We start from the raw sequence: 24,861 nt of genomic DNA on the forward strand, positions 1-24,861 counted from the left end.
TGTAGCCAGCCTTTGTCCTTGTGACATTCTCTCCATTTCAAAATGATGACTCAGACCATAGGGGCAAAGCCCGTTTTGATCCGAAACTCATTAAGGTTACAATGAGTTTCGGGTCAAAACGGGCTTAGCCACTGTGACTCAGACATAGGTAACCAAACATAACATGTACTTTCACCATGAGCCACACCCCCCAAACGTGTGAAAATGTATATTATATGTACTTTCACCATGAGCCACACCCCCCAAACGTGTGAAAATGTATATTATATAGTCTTTCATCAGTAAGGTCAGGTACTTTCATGAGCATTTGTGTTTTCAGAATTCATCTTATATATATATATATATATATATATATATATATATATATATATAATTGGCTTAGATAAGCAGAACAGGAAAATCATCATAGATTCCATAGTCCTTGGGGCTATTAATGCTTTAAACTAATATTCAGGTGACTAATAACCTCTTGGGGTCTCTTGTTATCTTCAGTGTTAAACATGAATAACAGTAAAACCGATAGATGCTACCTGAGCTGCATCTAACCAATTAATCACTTATGACGAATGACTGTTGAAATGAAGGTTTTTTTTTTTATTATGTTCAAGGTATATGTTGAGTGACCTTGACAAAATAACCTCGAGTGACCTTACTTATTTGTGCGATATATGACCAATACCTGTTCTAATACAGCTGAAATAAGGCACCTTTTCCTTAATTTATAATGTATATAATCAAGTAACCTTGACCTGTCCAAGATGACCTTCATCTGAAATCCATATTAGTGATATATGATCAATACCTGTTCAAAAACTGTTGAAATAAGGACCCTAGATGCTTGGAGTGACCTTGACCTTTCCAAAATGACCTTCAGAGACCTTGCTCCACAAGTCCTGTCTCAAGGAAGAAATAAGTTTCTGATGAAAAGTTTAGGAAATACCAGCTCAGAAGGAGGGACATGACAGCTACTATGTACATATAGCTGACTATGTACATGTAGCTGACTATGTACATGATGCTGCCTATGTATGCTGACTATGTACATGTAGCTGACTATGTACATGATGCTGCCTATGTATGCTGACTATGTACATGTAGCTGACTATGTACATGTAGCTGACTATGTACATGATGCTGCTTATGTATGCTGACTATGTACATGTAGCTGACTATGTACATGTAGCTGACTATGTACATGTAGCTGACTATGTATGCTGACTATGTACATGATGCTGACTATGTATGCTGACTATGTACATGTTGCTGACTATATACATGGAGCTGACTATGTTCATGTAGCTGACTATTTACATGTAGCTGACTATGTACATGGAGCTGACTATGTACATGTAGCTGACTATGTATGCTGACTATGTACATGATGCTGACTATGTACATGTAGCTGACTATGTATGCTGACTATGTACATGTTGCTGACTATGTACATGGAGCTGACTATTTACATGGAGCTGACTATGTACATGGAGCTGACTATTTACATGTAGCTGACTATGTACATGGAGCTGACTATGTACATGTAGCTGACTATGTATGCTGACTATTTACCTGTAGCTGACTATGTACATGGAGCTGACTATGTACATGTAGCTGACTATGTATGCTGACTATTTACCTGTAGCTGACTATGTACATGTAGCTGACAATGTACATGTATGTTGACTATGTTCATGTAGCTTAGGAAGCATAAGAATCCAAAGCTTTCACAAAATGCACCGGCAACAGAATTGCTTGGCTGGGCCCTGGTCTCTATTCTACAGATTTCTGACCACGTCTATTGCTGTGTATAGACAGACGGGTTATCCTTCTCCAATCTCCAAAAGCATGAAAATTCACACAGGATAAAAATTCACACACAACCATTAGTTGTTTAAAATTTTTATTACCTTTATCTTTCAGCAGACATACAAAGGTATTGATATAGATTTCATGCTCCAAAAAAAAAGAGAGAGAGATCTGAAAATGACCTGGCATTCACAATGATCAAATCATACTACATGCTACTCGGATGGCAGTGATGGGGTGAAAGTTCAACAATATAGGTGCGGATCTAACAGTTTCAACAAGATCCGTTTCCCACAAAAAAAAATTTGTCACTAACATTATAAAAAAGCTGATTGTGAATATGATGATCTATACTAAATATACCAGTATGTTATTTCTAAAATGACATGGGAAAAAAAACTTTAAAGGGGAAAAAATCATGTTTCTTTTTCATAATACTACAAATGGACATTTTCTTTTGTTCATACAAATATATTTGCCATTTGTTTCTTTCCAATGTCGCAAGATAGTGTGCTTGGTCACCATGATCTATGGTATGGCATTTTTAATATTCTGTGTTCAGGAAATGTCTTTTAAAGACATGTATTTCCCCGTCTTCTCCAAGCTTAGATATATATTCATAAATATAAATTAAACCTTGCATGCAAGTTTCTTCTTATAACTGCAAGATCACATTTCTAATGAAATATTCTTAATAAATATTTGTTATCCATTAATTAAATAATGAACCATTATTGTTGATGCTAAAGCAAATCAAATAAAAAAAACCAACCAAAAAACATGTTTAACAACCTTGTTCAGAAAATAAAATTTCCATATGCATTATTTCTGCCAATCAGATCAATGACTGCATTATAAATCAACCTATCAGATCTCAAATATCAATCATCCAATCAGATTTCAGTTACTGTCATGAAATAACTACCAACTGAATTTACCATACAACATAATAATATTACATTGTTCAAAATCTAAAACAGAGTAAAACAAAGACCAACCACTTAAATATTTAGGACAATGTTTCACTGTAAATAAAAAAAAATAATATGTTTCCATTATACACTGAGGGTGGTCCGTCATTTAGAATACTATAAAGTCATATTTAGAACTAAATAGAGCCTACTTCACCAGACATAACAAAAACGTATTGACAGAACACGAGGATGAAAAATTGTCTTTCAAAAATAGATAATCCACTTTCACAGAAATGAAAACATGGAAGAAACGTCAATGATAAATATATCTACTAGTATAATAATCATAATTACATAATGCATCACTAGAAACTCCAAGTAGACACGCCTCCCAACTGCCAATACAACACATTTGCTTTGGTTAGTTCCCGTCTCATCAATGGGAGGTATCTCTTGTTTTTCTAGCTAAGACAGGCACTGGCTTGTATATATAACAATTCTTAAGGTGCTATGTACATTTATACAAGGGGGGTAACCCAGACCATTAACAAGGGCAATAATCTGATCATTAAGTGACAAACTCTGGAAAAGCTCAGGGGATACTATGGAAGGCATTTAAATGTTTATCCACGTAGTAGTCAATTGAGAAAACAAAAGTCCTCTTCTTATCCTTAAGCCTAATGCATTGCCAGTGATTCCCATTCTACATCTGGCATCGAACTCTAGTAATTTCATTTAAAGTCCCATTGTTTGCAAATACACATAAAATGCAACAATAAAGTAACAGATTTCAGAAACAAATAACATTTCACAATCAGTCCTTGACTGCATCCATCGGTCGCACAATTTGGTTGGCTTTTAAATTTATATTTTTTTGTTTTTGGCTAGAAGAATTTCTCATGCACAACATGAAAGATGGGCTATATACAATGCAAAAAATTCAACACTCAATATGCACCAAATTCTTTTAAAAGAAAAAGAGGAGTAATGACAACATATGTAAAACATATGCACGTATTGATATTATATGTAAAACATATGCACGTATTGATATTATATGTAAAACATATGTACGTATTGATATCATATGTTAAACATATGCACATATTGCTCTTAAAATTCTTCCTTTTGGCTCTATTAATGCTAATAAAAATATCTTGTACATAAATTTTGTTACAAAGTCAAACCACAATGCAATGTTTTATGGTAGTACTGTAGTTTGTTTTTTCCTGTTGAATAGCTTTCAAAAACACAACCACCAGACAAATTATGTAAAATCATTTACTTTTCACAACCTTTCATTGAATTTCACTTCAAAGAAATTTGATAGTGGAGTAAATTGATATTTTACCCCAAGAAATCAGATTTCACGTTTTCATTCCTTATAACCCAGAATAGAAATTATCAAAACAAATATCAAAAATTTCACAGAAATTATACCAAAACTTCCCCACCATCATTCTAAGAGGTTAACTTTTCATTACAAATATAAAAATCTATAATATAACTAGACATATAATATTCCCATGCTTCTCTTTAAAAACTCACAAAATGGTATTGCCACCCCAAAAAAAATATATAAAATTACAGAGACAAAAAGTTTGTATTTCTATTTAAAATCAAAATATTTTGTTTCTATGGCAACTGACAAATAACATTAAACAAATGAAAACAATATTTCCACAAAACACCTGATCAACAGTGTTCAGAATATGCTCCCCCACGGTGTCGAGATTCATCTAAAGTCGTAGCACACTGATGTGTACCTAGTCTCCACAGAATCCGTGAGAGGAATCACTTATCTCAACACACACACACACACACACGATCCTCAGCTCCTTTAGAACAGGAAGGGAAATAACTCAATCTAGTTCAGACTCATCAACATTTAGCTCCCTTCATCTCAACAGCAGTCATTATAGAAATCTTTATTGCTTTTTTTTTTGTATTTGTTTTTAATAAGTTTATGGTTAACATGTCGAATTTCCTTGGTCGGAGGGCATGCGCGTCATCATTCCCATTTCGCCATGGCAATGGTCCAAATTGGCCGATGACAAGCCCATACCAGTCATACCCATGTCCGATTCCATGGATTTAGAACATTTATTGTCCGAATATTTCATGGGGGACTCTCCCATCATATAGGGGCTGTTCTCCTGGCCCCCTGATAGGTAAGGGAAAGCACTGTGTCGGTTGTTCGGCATTGCCACGCCCCCACCCCTCCCTCCGCTGCAAGATCCCATTTGACTTAGAGAGGGAGAACCTGAAACATACAACAGTCATGAATATCCAAACCCTACCTACCCAGGCCATATAAACTTTAAAATCAACATGGGTTTACTCTTGACTAGAAAATTAGTCTTAGCATTTTATTTCTGAGTACAATATATGAAGACCCTTTAGTGCTAATATTGGTCAACAAAAGATTAAAGGCCATGAGTAATATAATCTGGTTCTTTTTTTTTCCTATATAAAAAAGCAAGAAAACAATTTATAAGGAAGAATTTTCTTCTTCTAATTTTACTTGGAAGAAAAATGAGGTGATGAACACCCCCCCCCCCCCCAAACTAATTTTACAGAAGCACTGATTACACCCCTTGGTATCAAAGTCTAAAAATTTCACAAAATTATTGAAGAGACATTGCCTTTTTGGATGTTGAATTGAAAGGGTAGTAATTGTTTCTACAAGTTTCCATTGTGAGAATTACTAACGTGACATAATTCTAATCTTATTTCAACATCACTATTTAAGCAAAAATGAAATTGATATCAAAATAAGATACTGAATTGATATTTTTTAAATTTTTTAATAATTTATAAGTTTTAAAATCAAGAAAAGTAAAAATAATGAGGAAAAAAAACATCTTACTTCTTATTTTCAATTTTTGAATTTAAATTATGAAATCATCTATCAAATACATAAAAGCTGACATTAGAATTTTTAAAAAATCTACATTTTAGTGCGTAAAGTAATCGGCGCTATCAAAAAATACCACCAATATCATTGGTTTTCCTTCACAATAATCAGACAATTCCACCATTTACTTTCATCTGATAAAGGTGTAAAATGGTGTTTAAATATTACAGTTTTAATACATTGTCAAATATTACAGTTTTAATACATTCATATTCCAACAAAGGTGAGCAACAGTATACACAGAGGAGTTCCGTAAGTTCAGTACCGACACCAGGAATGGAAGAAAATATTGTAAGCCAAGAAAAAGTTGATCATGCATTGTCTGGACAGAAAGGAAGCTAACGAAGGCTCAGTAGTATTATATAGAGATACTGAAAAAGTATAGCATGCATAACTTTAAAGAGATATAAGAAAATTGACCGAGGCCGAGGTCCGAGTTTTACCTATTAAAACTACATTCAGCAGAAGTCGTCCATATCCCCTTCCTCCTGGCTGTACTGACCCGTGGAATAAGGTAGCAACATGTTGCGTACCTTACCTGATAAAGCCGCCTGCTGCGCGGCCAAATCGTCTGCCGTCATGCCCCGCCCCCCTGGCAGCTCCTCAGATTTTTCTTCTTCCCGACGCTTTAGACATGCTGCCTTGGGGTTGAGATTTCTCTCTGCATAACCAAAAAAAAAATCACGTTATTTCTTTTCTCCTTCAGGGTTGTCATGAAATCAAACGAAGCCTACAATAATCTGCTGTATATGTCATGTGCTGTGTTTAATGATTCGTGTCAGAATACATTTCCTTCCCATTAACATAATTTTTCTAAAACTAAACACCCCCATTCCCGAGTTTCTTTGTTAATATTCTGCAAAGCCTTTCATTTGATTTAAGAAAATTCTCATATTCTACAAATTAGTGACAAAGAAAGCGTTCTTAATGCACGACAAAACATGACACAACATCTGCAGCTAATTCATCATGCATTAAAACTTCATTAAATGTAACAAAATATCACTTTAAAAAATGTTCTTTCAATGACATTTATCAAATATATATCTTCTCTGAGAAATATACCATTTACAAAACAATCTCATTATCATCGTATGTTAGAATTTCATGCAATCTTTAAAAAATTAGTTTCCATGCAGCAAGTTCCTCAATTCTGAAAGACAAAACAAATGGTGTCAAGGATAGGTCCTCCAGCACATCATCAAGGGAAGCAACTCTACCTTTCCCTAATTATCATTCTCTTGCTTTGGGTTTTCCCCCTTTTAGCATGACAGAAGCGAGGACAAACTATGTATGGAATTCCCGACCAGACAATATGTGGTTAATTCTGCATGTTAGCAGTGCTCGGATTTCATTACAGGTGAAGCATACACTCACTATGCATACATTCAGGTGTTTAAGACTAAACGTAAGAACAGATAAGCCTACACTTTTTTCCTGCTGCATTTTAGTGAATGATACCAAAATGCATGTAAGTGGAGAGCCTGGTCTACACAACTAACAAGTGGAGGGGGTGTAAACCAACTGTTAATCGCTAGTCAGAAATGTTCTGAAAATTTACTATTAGTTAATCGCTGGCCAGAAATGTCCCGAAAATTTACTATTAGTCTCAAAAGATAATCGCTAGCCAGAAATGTCCCGAAAACTTACAATTAGTCTCACTGGGGGAAGTTTTTAATGTGAACTGTTTCACTCAGTAAGAGTTTAATGGCAAATAATAATTTGTATGAACAAGTTTCACGACAAGAAATTGTAAATAAAAAAACCACGAATAAAAGCTGGTTTACAAAATGTTTATGTAAATCTCTGTCGGAGGGATATATAATGTGTGTGTAAATCTCTGGCAGAGGGATATATAATGTGTAAATCTCTGGCAGAGGGATATACAATGTGTGCGTAAATGTTTGTGGCGGGGATATAATATTATCAAAGTGTCAGCGATGCGTCACCAACCTCTCACTTGGTGCTCAAGGGAGGTAATTACGTTTACGGCATGTTGTAAGATCATCAGCTTGGTTAAAGGCTGACTGGTCCCAGAATGCAGTGCCACCATTTGTCCCAGTTCTTTGAACGCGTCATTTATATCTCGCACTCGTATCCTGCAAAAACCGTTAAACACTGACATCAGCCTATTGCCTAACATCATGTTTACACCTGGTTTTTAAATCTATCCTAAGTTGTCTCCCCTTGATGATCAGCTGTATTCTCCGCTCTGTGTGGTAACCGGGGACTTGAGGAAATGGAAAGACAGGGGCAATGCAAAGATCCAACTGTGAACCATGTTTCTACTTCAACAATATTTTAGTGGTGTTTTTTTCATAATTTTTTTTTTTTTCTTTTTAACAGAAGTCTGGAAAGTTTTTCTTCCATACATTTTAGTGACCACGTCTTCTGTAGTCATTGTTTGTTGTAACAGTACAGATACAGTAGTGGTCGCTTTGCATTGCTGGCCAGCTTTGCCATTTCCCATTCCCCAGCATCCTTGACCCTGTAACAAAATCCATCATGAGTGAAAGGAGCTTGAGTACAGACCTCGCACTTGCTGCTCCAGGTTCGTTATAATGTTTACCGCATGCTGAAGGACCATTAACTTGGTTAAGGGCTGGCTAGACCCTGATTGAAGAGACACCATTTCACCAAGCTCCTTAAATGCTTCGTTAATGTCGTGAACCCGAACCCTGAAAATCAGAAAATGCCATCAAGTTTCACGCTAACCTTATCATTACACCCTGGCTTGCCCTAGTGCGTCACAAACACCAGTTTTCAAAACCATCATCCTTAGAAAAGTTCACCAAGCTGCATTTCAATTTATGAGTGCATGCATATTTTTCTTTAATCCTTAAAGAAAATTGGGAAGAATAAGCTAATTTTGAAAAATATATACGCATATGTTGTGCCTGCCATCATACATTTCAGCACTTGGTATTTTATCCAAAGATGGTGACCTATGACTGGTGAATGTGACCCAGTGGTTGCCAGGTACCCACTGACCTCTGACCTGCTGTTCTAAGGAGGAAATGACATGAACAGCATGCTGCAGAATCATCACTTTGGTCAGGGGCTGGGTGGACCCCGATTGTAGCGCCACCATCTGGCCTAACTCTTTGAAAGCTTCGTTTATGTCACGGACTCGTACTCTACAGGGACAAAGCGCACAGATACAATAGGCTTTACTGAAAATGTCTCTGCCGTCGAAACCACGCTCTTGTAAACGCCTTACCACTATACACATACTCGTCCCTTATTTAAATAGGTAATTCAACACTGATTGACTTTTTCAATAAAAAAAAGAAAAAAAAGAAATGCTTTAAAAGATACAAATAACTAAGAATTTTTTGCATTTTGGTGGGGAAAAAAAAATGAAATAAGATATTTCAAAATTGTGAAAAATCTATAATACAGATGTTGAAATGTCTATGAAGTCGGGGGAAGTGAATGCAGTTAAACTGTCGATTCTAACATCTGTCTAACCCAAAAAATTATCCTCAGTCCCAATTAACTCCCATCATGCATTTCCACATCCTGTCTCATCTGACAAGAAATCTACCATTAAACATTACCATTCAGAGCATGTCGGATTAGACAGGCTACCACCTAGAGCATGTCGGATTAGACAGGATAACATTCAGAACTTGTCGAATTAGACAGGCTACCATCTAGAGCTTGTCGGATTAGACAGGCTACCATCTAGAGCTTGTCGGATTAGACAGGCTACCATCTAGAGCATGTCGGATTAGAGAGACTATGATCAATAGTATGCCACATTAAACAGACTATCATCCATTGCATGTCCGATTAGACAGGCTATGATCCAGAGCATGTTGGATTTGACAGGATAACATTCAGAACATGTCGAATCAAACAGGTCTATTTTCAAGAACCATCAAAGTTTCCCCCTAAATTTTGTGAAATGCCAGTGGAACAATAAAAGATTACACATATTGGTCATACACATAAACTTTAGCAAACATAAGATGAAACAAGCTGGTAACTCGGCACATGATACACCCGTCAGGAAGCCTTACTTAAAACAAACACTAGTTACTGACCCAAACACCTGTCAGGAAGTCTTCCTTAAAACAAACACTAGCTACTGACCCAGACACCAGTCAGGAAGCCTTCCTTAAAACAAACACTAGCTACTGACCCAGACACCTGTCAGGAAGCCTTACTTAAAACAAACACTAGTTACTGATCCAGACACCTGTCAGGAAGCCTTCCTTAAAACAAACACTAGCTACTGACCCAGACACCTGTCAGGAAGCCTTCCTTAAATCAAACACTAGCTACTGACCCAGACACCAGTCAGGAAGCCTTCCTTAAAACAAACACTAGCTACTGACCCAGACACCCGCTCTATGGCTGTGTTTAAACTAGTACAGGAAAAGGATATCCACAACACATGTTACAATGGTCGACACAAGTGCGTATTCTATGTCAGTGTGAAAAAATAAGGATTTATGTTATTTCAGAGTAATCCATTTCACCAAAAATGCCAACTAATATATTGTCTCACAATACTCTGTAACTGGAACAATCCAATAACAAAAGCAGCACATGTTGACTTCCCTTACATATAAACCTGTCTTTCTCTCATTAAATTTATCTCTCTATCATATTTGCTATAGAGCCTGATTAGATCTCTCCAAACTAGATTGTTCCAATAGACCCCCGTAAATGGCAATATTTGATAAGGATTCAATGATTCTACACTTCATGGTACATAAGCTATGAGCTGGTCAAAATTTTACTATATATAAATGATTAAATCAATTCACAAAACCAGGTCACTGTGACCTAGATTAATGTTGCAATAAACAATTTCCCAAGCAGGCAGTGCCTGACAGGTTGAATCATTCTACACTTCAAATAACCCAAGGTACGAGCCGGACAGGGTTTCAAGTCATAGCACCCCCCCCCCCCCCCCCCCCATGGTTTGTTTTCATGATTCTAACACAAACAGACGCCTTGGCCATACCATTATATGGTTCATAATAAATAGATGTACATCAAAACAATTAATATTAATCAAACATTTACTGAACAAACATAACGTTAATATCAAAATATTTCAATATCAGAAGTGAGTCTTTCACACGACGATTTGAATAGGAATATGTGGTGTTACCTTTCCCGGGCATTGTTGGCTTGACGACGGACTTTTTCTCGCTCAGCCTTGGCTTCGGGCGATTCATCTTCGTCATTGGGTTCACTTCTTCTATAACAAGTCACAGAGTCAATGCTAGAATAAGTAACTATTGTTCTATAACAACAGTCAATGCTAGAATAAGTAACTATTGTTCTACAACAACAGTCAATGCTAGAATAAGTAACTATTGTTCTATAACAACAGTCAATGCTAGAATAAGTAACTATTGTTCTATAACAACAGTCAATGATAAGTAACTATTGTTCTACAACAACAGTCAATGCTAGAATAAGTAACTATTGTTCTATAACAACAGTCAATGCTAGAATAAGTAACTATTGTTCTACAACAACAGTCAATGCTAGAACAAGTAACTATTGTTTCTACAACAACAGTCAATGCTAGAATAAGTAACTATATTGCTGCTCCAGGGAGACAAATACCTTAAGTGTCATGGGGCCTGAGGGGTTTGTATCATTGGAACAGTATTTGTCACTCAGGTAGCATTGGGTGCATTGAAATGTCAAGGTCACATGGACAAGGTCAAAGTTTGTCCTCTTCAGGGCTCTCACTCAGAAATTGAAGACTAGGGATGGGACCATTGGAGGGGAGAGAGAGAGAGAGAGAGAGAGAGAGAGAGAGAGAGAGTAGAGACCTTTTTCTCTTTTTGAGATTGGGAATTTATTTCAATTATTGATTAAAAGTAAATTTGATTAAAATCAGTATTGTTAAGGTACTGTAAACATTCATTATTACACAACCTTAACTTATATGAAATCTTATAAAATCCATGTAATTTCATATCAGCGAAATGGAAGTATGCAAGCCATATTAATCTAAGTAGCTGGGTGGAACAGATACACACACACAGACGGACAGACAGACCAGGTATTTTGATTACAATTTATGAAACACCATGCACCCTCATGCAGGTGTGAGAAATTTCACCTCATCTTTCTTGTAACCGTGTCTCTCTGATCACAAAAAGATGAGCAATTTTACACCATTATCAATCATTTTAAAGAACATTCTTCTAATAATCAAATCGTTCCCATGATCTTAACCAATGCCATTTTTGACTTGTACCAGGTCTATACTTATTCCCTACCCCTTACTGTGATCTCTTACTGGGTGGGTGGTTATTTCCCCCCAGGGAGGTCAGGTTACTTTTAGACCCCTCCCCAGAACTTTCATTCTTACTCTCAACCACTTACCGTGATCTCTTACTGGGCGGGCCGTTATTTCCCCCCGGGGAGGTCACGTTACTTTTAGACCCCTCCCCAGAACTTTCACTCTTGGTAGACTCTCCATCAATCTTATCCAATTTCTCCTCTTTCAAAGCCAAGCTATTCTTCTCAGAGGAAGCACCTGCAAAAAAATTGACATGTTTATATATATAAAAAAAAAGTAATTATCACCCATTTTCTTAACAGATTATTTGATAATAGAATACATATCCACTGACTGGGATTTTTTTGAAAATGCCTATTTGAAATTGTTAGCCGAAACAAAATAAAACGGCCTCTCAATTAGCGAATTTCTGTTCTTGCATCAGATACTGTTTGTTCTCATTCTGATCATTCAGCAATGCTGCAATGTCCATGAATTGTAATTTAATATGCTACCCTGAAGCCAATGGACTTCACGCGAATACGCATATATCTTAAGCTCCTGCATGTAAATTCATTCATCATCTAATTCCAGCTTGGTTTTTGAAGATTCTTTAACCTGAATGTATCTTACACCATAACCATTCATCATACACAATTACAAGTTAAAAATCACATGAAGGTTATTTTCTGAACTCACCATCTAAATTCTTGGACTCTGAATTTTCAGACATAGTATGATGACTTCCCTGAAAAAAATATAGAGAGGAAACATCTCAGACACATTTTTCCAAGTAGCATAAATTCTTTTTAATACATTATAGATAGAGAAAACCATAAATCATAAGTGATCATTTTAGAATTTTTATCATTTTCAGTATGTGTTTAGTAAATATGATATCTGACATCTCAGGATTTATAAATCTTAGATCTGATAGTCATTTTTTTTCCAAGTTGGTGTTCAGTCTGACATATGGAAAACAGAAGGGGAAAAACGCCATGCTGTAAACTTGCATCTGGGAAAACTTTGACATTTCATGTTTTTATCATCTACCAATCTCCCTGCATTTACTAAAAGCCCCGTTTCATTATTTCGAAGAAAAAAAAATTCCCCCCTCATCAAATCCTTGCACGAAAGTTTCAAAAACACATGTAGCGGAAACACATCTCCCGATAAGTTGGGTATTTATGATTTTACCAGCTCTCCAGAAGTGGAGGTAAGAAAAGCAGAGTAACATGTGTTGAGCATCAATATTGATGACATAACCATTTCTTGTTTAGCTGTTGAAAACATTCTTGTAACTTGTAAGGTATAAAAGCATGGACAAGGAACTTGAGTGTATCATTCCTTCCCAGTGAGAACAAAACTCGCTGCCAGACCTACAGGGAACTCTCTCTAATAGCAAGCCATTGAATGCGTGAACCACCTTTTGTAAGCTTTTTAACAAATACACTATGCCCTGATTTTGTAATGGAAATCACACACAACAAGGTCTAAATATTTTCAAAGATTTCAGTCTTATATTGAATAACAGAAATATGCAGGCATGAATCTACATTGAAAACTTACAAATGGCCAAGCTCTCTTCAGAAGTCCCGGCATGTTGTAATACGAATGAATCAGATTATCCCTCAGCATAGTACTAATACCAAAACCTGACCAACTGCTCCCCTCCAGTGCTCCAAACCAAAACACACTGAAGACGACTAAGATGGAACCTTTATAAGGACAGACTATCAAGATTTCTGAATTCTACCTCATGCAGAACCGGAATTTGGAATCAAGGTCAGCCCACTGTCAGACTAAATGACAAGGTCAGACGTGGCCCCCTTTCATTGGCACCAGAGAAGCTATTTCTGCTGTATTCCAGGAGAGTTTCAGGGACAATGTGTGAAGGAGGCCCAAGTGACAGGATGATTTAATAACCCATCAATCTTCTACATATCAAACAATGTACTGTGGGTTTCCATGCTACAGTCTGGCACGTTACACAAGATTCAAAAGTTTGTTTCAAAAGGCTACACAGAATATTTTGCCCAGCTTTGGCACACTGTGAAGGCATACAGTTGAACTACCTCCCCGAGTTTGTCATCTCATGAAACAAACTTTTGTTTACTAAAAAAATCTTGATTATCTAGTAGTTATTTTAATCATTCACTTGCACAAACTAGCAATTTCTTTCCTCTCATTTTACTTTCATTTTTAGATCATGCTGTATCATATCCTAAATTTATTCATTGTCTATCACCCTCCCCCAGAACCCCCCCAATAGTCAAAGAACTGATCACAAAACCAGCCTTACTTCTCCACCCTACCAACTAATACACTAACTGACCAGTTCTCATTACACATGCAAATTTGATTTGTCTCCAAATCTCTTCAAAGACATTTCTAAAATAACTTTCAACTACAACAACACATATTCATGATAACCTCATCTGTAAAGAGCCTTCTCCCCAAAATCAATAACACTACTTAGAATTTAGTTCATTTAACAGGTCTACTACCACAACACAGCCTTGACTCATCAGTCACCAGAGTAATTTCTTCAATTAGCCATTCATAGTTTATGATCGTAAATCACAGAATTTCTCTTCAACCTTTTTATTTTTAAAAGCAAATTCTCAAACCACAAACTGTCAAACAATCAACATTTCTTTCCTTCATAAGCAACCTTTGTGTAATTATGAGTCTTTAAGGCAACTAATGCAAAGTCAGGGCCTGGTCACAGAACATAATTAATGTTTCCTGTATACAAAAGGCAGGGGGAGAAGCTAAAAAGAGAGGAGATCTCTTTTATTTGTCAGTCCCTGTGCTCCCATATGACGAAAGTAAATTATATTATTTTCCTGTAACAATCAAAAGTTAGGTTTCCTGCCTAGAAATTCTTCTCTGGGTAGAAAAAAACAACACTTTACTATATATGCTGAGAATGTTAAAAACTACAAATTTTATACCCAGAAGCGTAACCTAATCAATAGCCCCCCCCCCCCCCCCCATTAAATAACTAAACAATTTCCAAAATTTCCATCTTCTCTGAGTTTCTCACCAATTAGCAACCCCCCCCCCCCCCCCCCCCCATCCATTACATAACTAAACAGTTCTTATTTTCTCCGAGTTACTCACCAGTTGGTCCACGTGACCAGACATTACATAACTAAACAGTTCTTATTTTCTCCGAGTTTCTCACCAGTTCCCCCCCCCCCCCCCCATTACATAACTAAACAGTTCTTATTTTCTGGGAGTTACTCACCAGTTGGTCCACGTGACCAGACATGCCCATTCCAGAGTAGGAAGACATTCCGCTCATTCCATTTGGGTGGCTCCCGGCAGAGTGCATCATGGTCAGACTTTGATGACCGCCACCTGCGGCAGCAGCAGCCGCCGCGGCCGCTAAACCTGCCATCTGTGGTTCACCCGCATGGTGTCGCAAGACGTGTATGGCATCGTCTAGTCGCTCCTCCATGCGACTTTGCTACAAAATAAAATCGAGAAAGTTTGCCTTAATACTTCCTCATGAGAACATTTAATTCTAATAGTCCAGCAGACATTTCTGTCACCGAAATCACGAATCAAATACTACTCGTGGCAAACTGCTCAGCCAGGTTAATGTAATTGTGATTTGTGGGCAATAGCTGGTCTTACACTACCTCAAAAGAAATCAGGTTATCTTAAAATGAAAAAATAGTAAATCATTTATTTTAACCAGAAGTTCAATAGTATCCATATTCTACATGTGAAGTTCCACTGTGTACATTTCAAATAGAAGTGACAGTTTACCCAGTAAAGTATAACATGATTTTTGTTTTGGATATACTGACAAATGTAAATAACCCAATTCACCATACCATCCATGGTTTTTCTTGCTTGGTTAGTTGTAAAGAATATAAGCACATCTTGTATTGATGATAATTGTGGTTGTAAAGGACACAACCACAGCATGTATCTTTGGTAATTGATGTCAGAAATCAAGAGTCCTATTTCCTCATATCTCTATATTTAATATCATTTTGAAGATTTAAAGAGTTTTTGTATCATTAGTCCTGTATTACAAATTTCCAAACTTAGTTCACCTTTAATTACACTAAAAAAAGTAATTTCAACCACAAATCAACCCCTACCCCCTTAGTCAATTTTACTGTTGAGAAACTCTCATCCAATAGTACAACGCATCACTTTCTAATGACCCTGACCTACTCGTTACAGGAAGTCATTATTACTGACCAGGCTGCAATGTTTACATAATATGGATCCAAAAGCTCATTAATCAATCTACCTAGAACTGAATATGGAGCACTAGCTAATTTTAAACTTATTCATAATGAGTTCATCGACAGTTGAAGCTCCAATATCCCTTACTTTTCTTGCCACTTTTGGATGAGGGATCCATTTGTCAGTTGACTTCTGACCAACATTTCAAGAAACAGGAAATGCGGTGTTTTTCAAAACTAAGTACATCTCTTATTTCCATGTGAAAATTTATGGCAATTTATTTTGGAAAACAAAAACCCAAACTGCATAACATTAGTGCCAAATCCCCATCACCTTGTATCATGCAAAGGGTTGACAAGGAATCATGGGAAGGGGATTTTTTAAATGATTATTATTATATTCATGTACAAATCGATTCAATAATTATCAAAAAATGGGTACGGTAAGAGGCTATTTATTATGAATTGTGCTGTCAATAACGTATGTCGGATTATTTTGGTTTGTAACAATGGTAAAGCTGAAGAAAATGGACAATGTGGGCATATAAATGAAATCCATCAAAATTAAAATAACAGAAATGTCTATTCTTGTCACATTCCTCTGTGTCTACTTTATACACTACTTCTATGAGAAGAGTCTGCCCAATCCCTCCTCAGCCAAAATTATCTAAAATACAGTATAATAAATAGAAATCTCCACAATTAACTTTGAAAATGTTAAGTGCATCACAATAATTAAAACATACATGAAACTAACAGGTATGCATTTGTGCATCATGCTGTGCACCTTGATTATAAACAAACATGTCACTCACTGATCCTGTTTATTAAATTGGAATTCAGACTATGACATGGCTTATCACACACACAAGTTGATATGATCAATGTGGTTTGTCTTACACACAAAGTAACATTCCACCTTAATCTCAGTAATCTGTGATTCCTCCAACTCTTGCCGCCCCCCCCCCCCCCATATCGTGACACATGTGGGAGGAAGAGTTGGAGTGGCCTCCAAATTGAAAAGTGGAAATTCAGTGACATCAGCTTGATTTTCGCAGATCTCGCTTTTGAGGCGCAAGGATACAATAATCCGACGAGTTCATCACTTCAGCACACAAATATACCAACCTATTACGTCTAAATGGTGACAACATCGTACAAGTCATGATAGTCAACTAATGACTGAATCCAAGGGTTTCAGAAGCTAGGTCTGCGAAATCCGTGAAAAGAAGTTGTTAAAGCTAGGTACACCGACTGATGTCACTGAATTCCCACTTTTCAATCTGCCCCACCACTCAGTCTCCCCCACACATGTTACAATATAAAAGTAAATCAAGGGCCAGAGGAATCTCAAATTAATATCACCCATTTTGCGGTTATTTACAAATGATATCAATTTACAGCATGTACTTTAGTTTTCATCATAAGAAATCCATTCAGGCTCAATCTAATCAAGACAATGTGCTAAGTGAGAGGCACTGTCGTTCATTCTTAGCCAGCTAATACTTTGGTAATTTTAACTTTGATTAATCTGTAACTTTACTATGAATATTAATTCTATTACACTGCAATGGAAAACATTTAAGAATTGCAACCCCAGCAGTATGAAAACTTAGTAAAATTAACTTAACATGCAGGCAATGATATGAACAATGATCTGAACAACAACCGTTATAAAGCATCTGCAGAACAAACAATTAGGTGTTAAACGCGAGAAAACCTGGAAAACCCCATACCTCCGTCACTACATGCTCACGCAGAATGTGCATAGCATCATCCAGCCTCTCTTCCATTCTGCTGGGCTGTGATTGGTTAATTCAAAAAGTGCAGTTAGTCACATGCAAAGGTCACCATAACAACACACAGATGAAAGTGATATATGAAAATATGACAAAAGTGAAAATGAAAAAGATGCATTCTACCAAACTTTGCATTTTATTTAAAAAGTTGTTAATTGAAGAATAATGACCCACATAGATGGAAACACTTGATAGATCTTTATGTTTAAACACTGACATTTACAGGAAAATCAAACAAACAAACCAAACCCCTTGTACTAGTTAATAAGACATCATATTTGTTCAGATTGATTTGCAAACAAACAAAAAAATATCTTTTCTGATATTCAAATGGGAGGTTTTCTGGATTTTGCAAAATATCCCCCCCCCCCCCCCCCTCTTTAAATCCTATATCTGTAGTGCAGTGTGCTATTTTACATCATTTCTATTCTTCTCAAGCTCTTGAGTAATTAATTAAAACTTTTTGTCTCATCTCTCCCAATGCAAGTCTGACCCTTTCTTCTTACTTATAAAATTTACATAAACGAGAGGCCCACAGGCCATGACGCTAACGAGAGTTACATTAGCCCTGCTTTTTTTAATTTACAATTTTGGTAGAAGCCTTCCTGCTCTACATCACTATGCAAAAGTTTTCAATTTCAAATCATTGTTGTACATATCCTCCACTTTTCATCCATATCAAATTTCTCTGGTGTAGCATTCCTCCTTCAGTGTTTGGCTAGGGTGAGCTAACAATAGGTAAACGTCTAGGTTATACAACCTGCATTAATCACACAAAATATTAAATTCTGCTCTGTGATTTATCTACAACCTTGATTCAAGAAATTTAGTTTCTCTGAAAATTGATGAAATTAAATAAAAGTACTCCTTTTTACATTGCAATCAAAGGTACCTCTTAATTGGAATACTAATTGTCCAAGTTTCTCAGTTCACACACATAAATTGAGACCAGTATGGTAATAAGGGACTAGTTTTTTTGTGATTTATGTGTGCACCATGAAAAAGAACTAGATTTACGAATAGTCTAATTTAGCCCTAATTGTGACTGTAATTTAAAGCTTCATAAATTGCAAAACTGTTTGCATAAATTATTTTTAATAAATAGGTTCAATAACAAAAACGAATTCTAATTCTAACAGCGTGTTATTTTTAGAACTAGTTTTTGGTCACGGCGGTGTGGTTTAGTCTACACAACTCTAAAGACACTCTGATCATCCATGATAATCTATAAACATGTGTACAAGTACTGGGATTGATTAATTCTATATTATTCCACTCATACGGAGATGTCACCATTGCCGGTTAAGGGCTGCAAAACTTAAACCTATGCATGGCGCTTACGGTCTTTGAATGGGGAGGGATCTTTATCGTGCCCCACCTGCTGCGACACGGGACCTGTTTTTGTGGTCTCATCCAAAGGACCGCCCCATTTAGTCGCCTCTAATACCGCAAGGGGTACCGAGGACCTATTCTAACCTGCATCCCCACAGGCTGGGAGAATACAGGTTTAATTTCATGATAATCTGCGCGTGTCTAAGAGCGCTGGAATGTTTAATTCCCGTTGATGATTATCTTGATACTGCTACCTGAATACAATAACCACTAGATTTATGGGTCAACATTTCACTCAACAATCACAATACGTGAATCCTAAGTTACGGTCCTAGTGTGAAAAGCACACTGCAATTAACAGATGGTGATTAAACTAATTATGGTTAACAACCAATCAACTTCCTCTAAGCCTGTTTATTAACACCCTGTTTAATCTATTTCATTTTGGTACTTTTGATATAATTATTAAAGAACAGATGTGTGAGAAATGTAAATGTTTCCCCATGAATTTCATAAATAAAAGTACACGGAAGAAGTCTGGTTATAGTAAGCAGAGAGGAAAGATTTTGAAATGATGGAGAATAGTACTGATAAACGATGTATGATGTAATGCAAGCTAAAGAACAGAGTACTCTAGAATAATGATGTACGGTCAGAATCAGATTTCTTAAAACACTCGAGCGATTTAAAACGATGGTGTTCAGATGTATACATAATGTATCGACTCACCCGCCGATCAGTTTGTAGTGAAATTTCTAGTTAGTGATTCATCTACAAAATTGCAGTGAAATTTGTAGTAGTGTTTGTTTACTAGCTAGCAGTGAAGTTGCAGTAGTGATTTGGGGAATATTTCATGATGATAAGTAATACACACACTGATGACAAGCATAATAAGAAAAAGAGAAGTGTCGTTCTCAGAGTCCAGCCTCGAGTCCAGCCTGTGTATGGCAATAGTTAATGACAGAGTCCATACTGAACCGCGATTACAACATGGTCTATGGTGAAGTCTTTATCAATGATTTTCCTTTCTTTTTTAAATGACGAGTGTACAGATCAGGCCTGGTTTTTGAACTGATGAGCTTACATATCAGGCCCCCTTCAATGATCGTTTTTAAATGATGAGTTATCATATCAGGCCTATTTTGAGTAACATGCATCCCAGAATATAGAAACATGGAATTTACAAAAAGCACCCCAGTAAGAAAAGAACAGACACCAGTCATCCTCACAAAGAAATACACAAGACAAACAAGGCTCACACATGCAGAGACCTCAGAAAACACAAAGACAACATTTCCTTCACCCCGTCGATGATAAAGACTCACCAGAGAGTGGAGAGGGTTTCCTCCATCAAAGTGGGGCGAGGTAGAGGATTGCGTGGCCGGTCTTTGCCATTGGCTGGATGAACCTGAACCAAGAAATAAAAAAAGATATATACAGAATCTATGCAATCAACTTGCTTACCAATGAATTTATACGGCAGAAACTGTCAAAATTATTCAGATCTTGTTGGGATGCAATGTTTTGGACATGGGTTTCTAAAAATTGACGCTATTTTAAAAAATCTGTGTAGCAATGTAAGTAAGGCAATTTTTTTCTTCTTTTTTTTTTTTTTTTTTTTTGGCAAAAGTTACAAATTCAGTTTTTTCTCAAAATATAATGAAATATGTGAAGTACAAATGATTTAATTCAGTCCAAAGAAACTACTTAATTTAAACTGAAATCCTGAAAAGAGGTCAGAGAAAACCTTCTTCTTGAGGTATGTCAATTTCTATCAATTCATCAAGAAGAGCAAACAAACAATCGCATAATTTTTTTCTCAAAAATAACATCTTTTGTGATATTGGGTTTAGTGCAATGTTGTTCATTCCAGACACTTTATTTTAGAAGTTTCTATCCATGATCCCCTGGAGTGGATCCAACAGCTTACCTGGGGGTGGTGATGAAACAGGTGTGGAAGGATTTGAACCATAGCTACTGTTTGTATGATCTGTGGGTGAATATATCTGCAAAAGTAAACATTCATGATAAAAATTAATCTAAACAAAAACAACATTAACTCACACATATTTCAAGTCTTGTTTGGAAATGTGATAATATATAGATTAAAACTACATGTACTTCTAAAAACACATGAACTTAAAAGTTATGGAGAGAACTGTCTAGAACATGAGCTAAAAAACTGTTCCGTATTCATCCTCCGATGTGTTTTCCTAGAATGTGGAACCCTACGTCTGTGCTTGTATGTACACTTAAACTGTCAAAATGTTTCACTGTATAATGCATAACAAGTATTTTTTGCAGGTGGAAATGTTTGTGATATAAGATCCCTAAAAGACAGCAAATTATATTCTGTTTCCAATTTCTGCATATGCCTTTATGCCTTATACCTATATGTATTGATATCTATTTCTTGCGATTGTAATTTCTACAAATTTTTCCTATCCATAAAAAATGGACAACTGCAGAAAAACATCATTTTCAGTCCCACTTTTCAATCCTATTTCTCTTTTTTTTCTTACTTCCGTATTCTTTACCTGTCTAATCCAACAACCTGTGTAACCCAACACAATGTCAGATTACACAGGTTTCACTGTAACATTACACATTGTGGAACTTGAGGTGGTTATATATTTTTGGCGAGTGCTAACTAGTCTACGGTTCATCATTTCCCCACTGTACTTACAGAAGCCAGAGCTTTATTGATTGCGTCCCCTGTTTGGGACCCCTGGCTACCGTTGACAGTCGGTGATGTCGTGGAGTATGTGGTGGTCGGGATGGTGGTGCCTGGCCGGAATGTTGACATGGGTGGTAGACCCAGGTTATCCTGTGATGGGGGAACGGTGGGGTAACCCTGAAATTACAAAAACATACTCATAAACAACCCCGGCTATCTTTAAGTGGAACCCTGGAACTACACAAACAATATTCCCTAAAAATAACCTAGTTGTCCTGCAATTAGGGAAAAGGGGAATAGTGGGGGTATCCCTGAAATTACAGTCAGTATAACCTAAAAATAACTCAGGTTGCAGTAGAATCTTATGATAAGAATGTTTTGATTGCACTGAAATAAGACAAAAAGTTCTATGAATAAACCTGGTAGTTCTGCAAGGAAAAACACCAGACAGGAAATTGGTATCCCTCCAAGGAGTGGGGCATGTTTAGATATCTCTAGGAGTGGGGCATGTTAAGATATTTCTAGGAGTGGGGTATGTTTAGATATTTCTAGGAGTGGGGCATGTTTAGATATTTCTAGGAGTGGGGCATGTTTAGATATTTCTTGGAGTGGAGCATGTTTAGATATTTCTAGGAGTGGGGCATGTTTAGATATTTCTTGGAGTGGGGCATGTTTAGATATTTCTAGGAGTGGGGCATGTTTAGATATTTCTAGGAGTGGGGCATGTTCAAATACTTCTAGGAGTGGGGCATGTTCAAATACTTCTAGGAGTGTGGCATGCTTTAATACTCCTAGGATTGGGGCATGTTTAGACACTTCTGCACCTTACATTAAGGCATCGATCCTATACACCCACTGTTAATTACCTCCATCAACTTAGATTGCATAATTTTACAAAAAAAAAAAAATTTCACTGGTTTAAAGTTTCTTCTGTAAAAGAAAACACCAAATCATTTATAAAAGCTTAAAGCTTATGAAAGCCATTAAATTTTCTGCCCTGCTACATCCGAAGTTCCCTGCCTGGGAATAAACACAAACTCCTAGTCAGCATTTCAAAGTTGTCATGGGAACCTAGTTACCCCTAGTTTCAAATTGATTTCAATTAATAAGTTATTTCAGATGCACGTTGAAAGAAAATGAATTCTTGCAGAAAATCTTTAGAAACGTACATTTCAAGTGGCATTCTGAAGATTAAAAATAATAAAACAAGAAATAAAAAGATATCTCTTTGGTTTTGTTTTTTGGAGGGGGGTCATATTTTCAGCAGGATCTTGCATCTGGCTTGTGGTTTTCTGATAAAAAGAAAAAAAATTAGGTACAAAGTCACTAACCACCATCAGATATCCATGGCAACATGATGTTACATGTCAGTGGAAATTCAGTGACCCTTCCCAGCATGCCCCTGTCAGGTTCGCTCAAGCAGAAACCAGAATTCACTGACAAGGCTAGAAATCTCCCAATTAAATTCTTTTTTTTTTTTTTTTTTTTTGGGTTGCTCAAATCACCTTTTCCATATCTCTCAATTAAAATTTATTTTTGTAATCTGCATCGCTCAATGCAAATTGATTCGTGTGTCTGCAAAACACATTTTTTGTAACAATGTCAAATCAAATTAATATTTTTTTTCTTCTTTTCCTTTTATTTTAACAGGATCATGGAATTCATATACTTTGCATGCCATTCTTATTCAAAGATTGTTTGTCAGATTAATTTGCAAACCAAAGTAGCACATAATTTCCTTTCTTGTTTCTTAATAATTAGAACTTGTTCACACCAAGAACATGAAAAAGATTGGACTTTCCAAATCCCGAGAGATTGGTGTTCTTCATAGATATAAATACCACCATAGAAGAATATGGTGTAGGTTTTTAACATGTACCAGTATCTAATTACTGGTATAAGCTCATGGATTTATACTTAAAACTAAATATCTAAATCTCACATCATTACAACAAAGATGTAGATTTAATCAGTAACTGCACCACGATCGATCGACTACTGTGCTAAATTTTGAAAACAATAAGAAAATACACATATAAATACAGCATACAGATAGTTTTCAAGGCTTTCAAAATTTTCTCTTCTATCAATGGAAAGCAACATACAAGTGAATTTTTTTTTAATTTTTTTCATTTACTGAACAAAAGTTACTTTTTACTTCATGTATAACACTAGAGAAGAAAATGAATGAAGGTGAAACATGATATGACCCAAAATTGGACATATCTCTCTAAATAAAAAAGCAGAAAGAAAACTATCTAAAGCATGTGTGTTTACTAAAGGGTGTAGCCATTACGACAAGGTATGGCAAGCAATGCGTAGCTACGACTGTCAGTAACACTCAGCGCCCCCTGTCTACTTTCATTGGACGGGTCTGTGAAATACACTTTCACCCAATACAGTACAATTTCCACAAGCAACAATTCCACTTACAGGGAAATAATCAAATCATCATTTTGCTGCAAGGCATAGATTTTCATTTCAAAGAAATACATACTTCAAAACAATTCGGTTCCATTGGTTGTTGTTAGAAATAGATCACCTTGAATTGTCTATAAATAAATCTTATTAAAAAGGAATTTCAGGAATGAACAAAAAAAACCCCAAACATGATTAATTGCCCCTTTGACATGGCAACAAAATTAATTTATCAGTCCTAATAACTGTTCTATATATACAAAGAAATTTAATTTACACAATAATTTACACCAAGTGATGTGATGTGCACTGGTTAATAACAAAAATAGTTTTTAAAAAACCCAAAAAACACAGACTTTTAATTCAAAGCAGGAATTAATAATTGTGCTTTACATAATGATCAAATCAAGACAAATCATCCGTTTTAAAATTAGCACTTACATTAGTACCACAAGATTTACCAATCTCTATCTAATGAAAAAAAATCAAAGTGTTTGGGAAAAAAAAAGTTTCCCCTTTATTTAGCACAAT

At 36.2% G+C, this 24,861-nt stretch overlaps 1 protein-coding gene across 33 annotated transcripts in view; it reads right to left on the reverse strand.

The window, feature by feature from the left end:
• Positions 1-1,880: 1,880 nt before the first annotated feature.
• Positions 1,881-24,861, reverse strand: part of LOC125660918 (transcription factor 12-like) — a 65,309-nt gene continuing 42,328 nt past the window's right edge. For 7 of the 33 annotated variants that reach the window (XM_056146066.1, XM_056146063.1, XM_056146051.1 and 4 more), the window contains 11 exons: positions 21,922-22,089; positions 21,166-21,241; positions 20,561-20,643; positions 17,841-17,906; positions 15,147-15,368; positions 12,593-12,641; positions 11,998-12,151; positions 10,763-10,852; positions 8,626-8,771; positions 6,173-6,295; positions 1,881-4,980 (listed from right to left, as the gene is read on the reverse strand). In XM_056146066.1, coding sequence (XP_056002041.1) covers positions 4,688-4,980; positions 6,173-6,295; positions 8,626-8,771; positions 10,763-10,852; positions 11,998-12,151; positions 12,593-12,641; positions 15,147-15,368; positions 17,841-17,906; positions 20,561-20,643; positions 21,166-21,241; positions 21,922-22,089 — 1,470 coding nt within the window. In that variant the 3' untranslated portion in view covers positions 1,881-4,687. Of the gene's footprint in view, positions 4,981-6,172; positions 6,296-7,587; positions 7,734-8,166; positions 8,313-8,625; positions 8,772-10,762; positions 10,853-11,997; positions 12,152-12,592; positions 12,642-15,146; positions 15,369-17,840; positions 17,907-20,560; positions 20,644-21,165; positions 21,242-21,921; positions 22,090-24,861 lie in introns of all 33 variants that reach the window. The other 26 variants (XM_056146068.1, XM_056146056.1, XM_056146061.1 and 23 more) reach the window with 11 other exon arrangements.

The sequence above is a fragment of the Ostrea edulis genome, chromosome 8, assembly GCF_947568905.1.
Source record: "Ostrea edulis chromosome 8, xbOstEdul1.1, whole genome shotgun sequence".
Taxonomy (NCBI): Eukaryota; Metazoa; Mollusca; class Bivalvia; order Ostreida; family Ostreidae; genus Ostrea; species Ostrea edulis.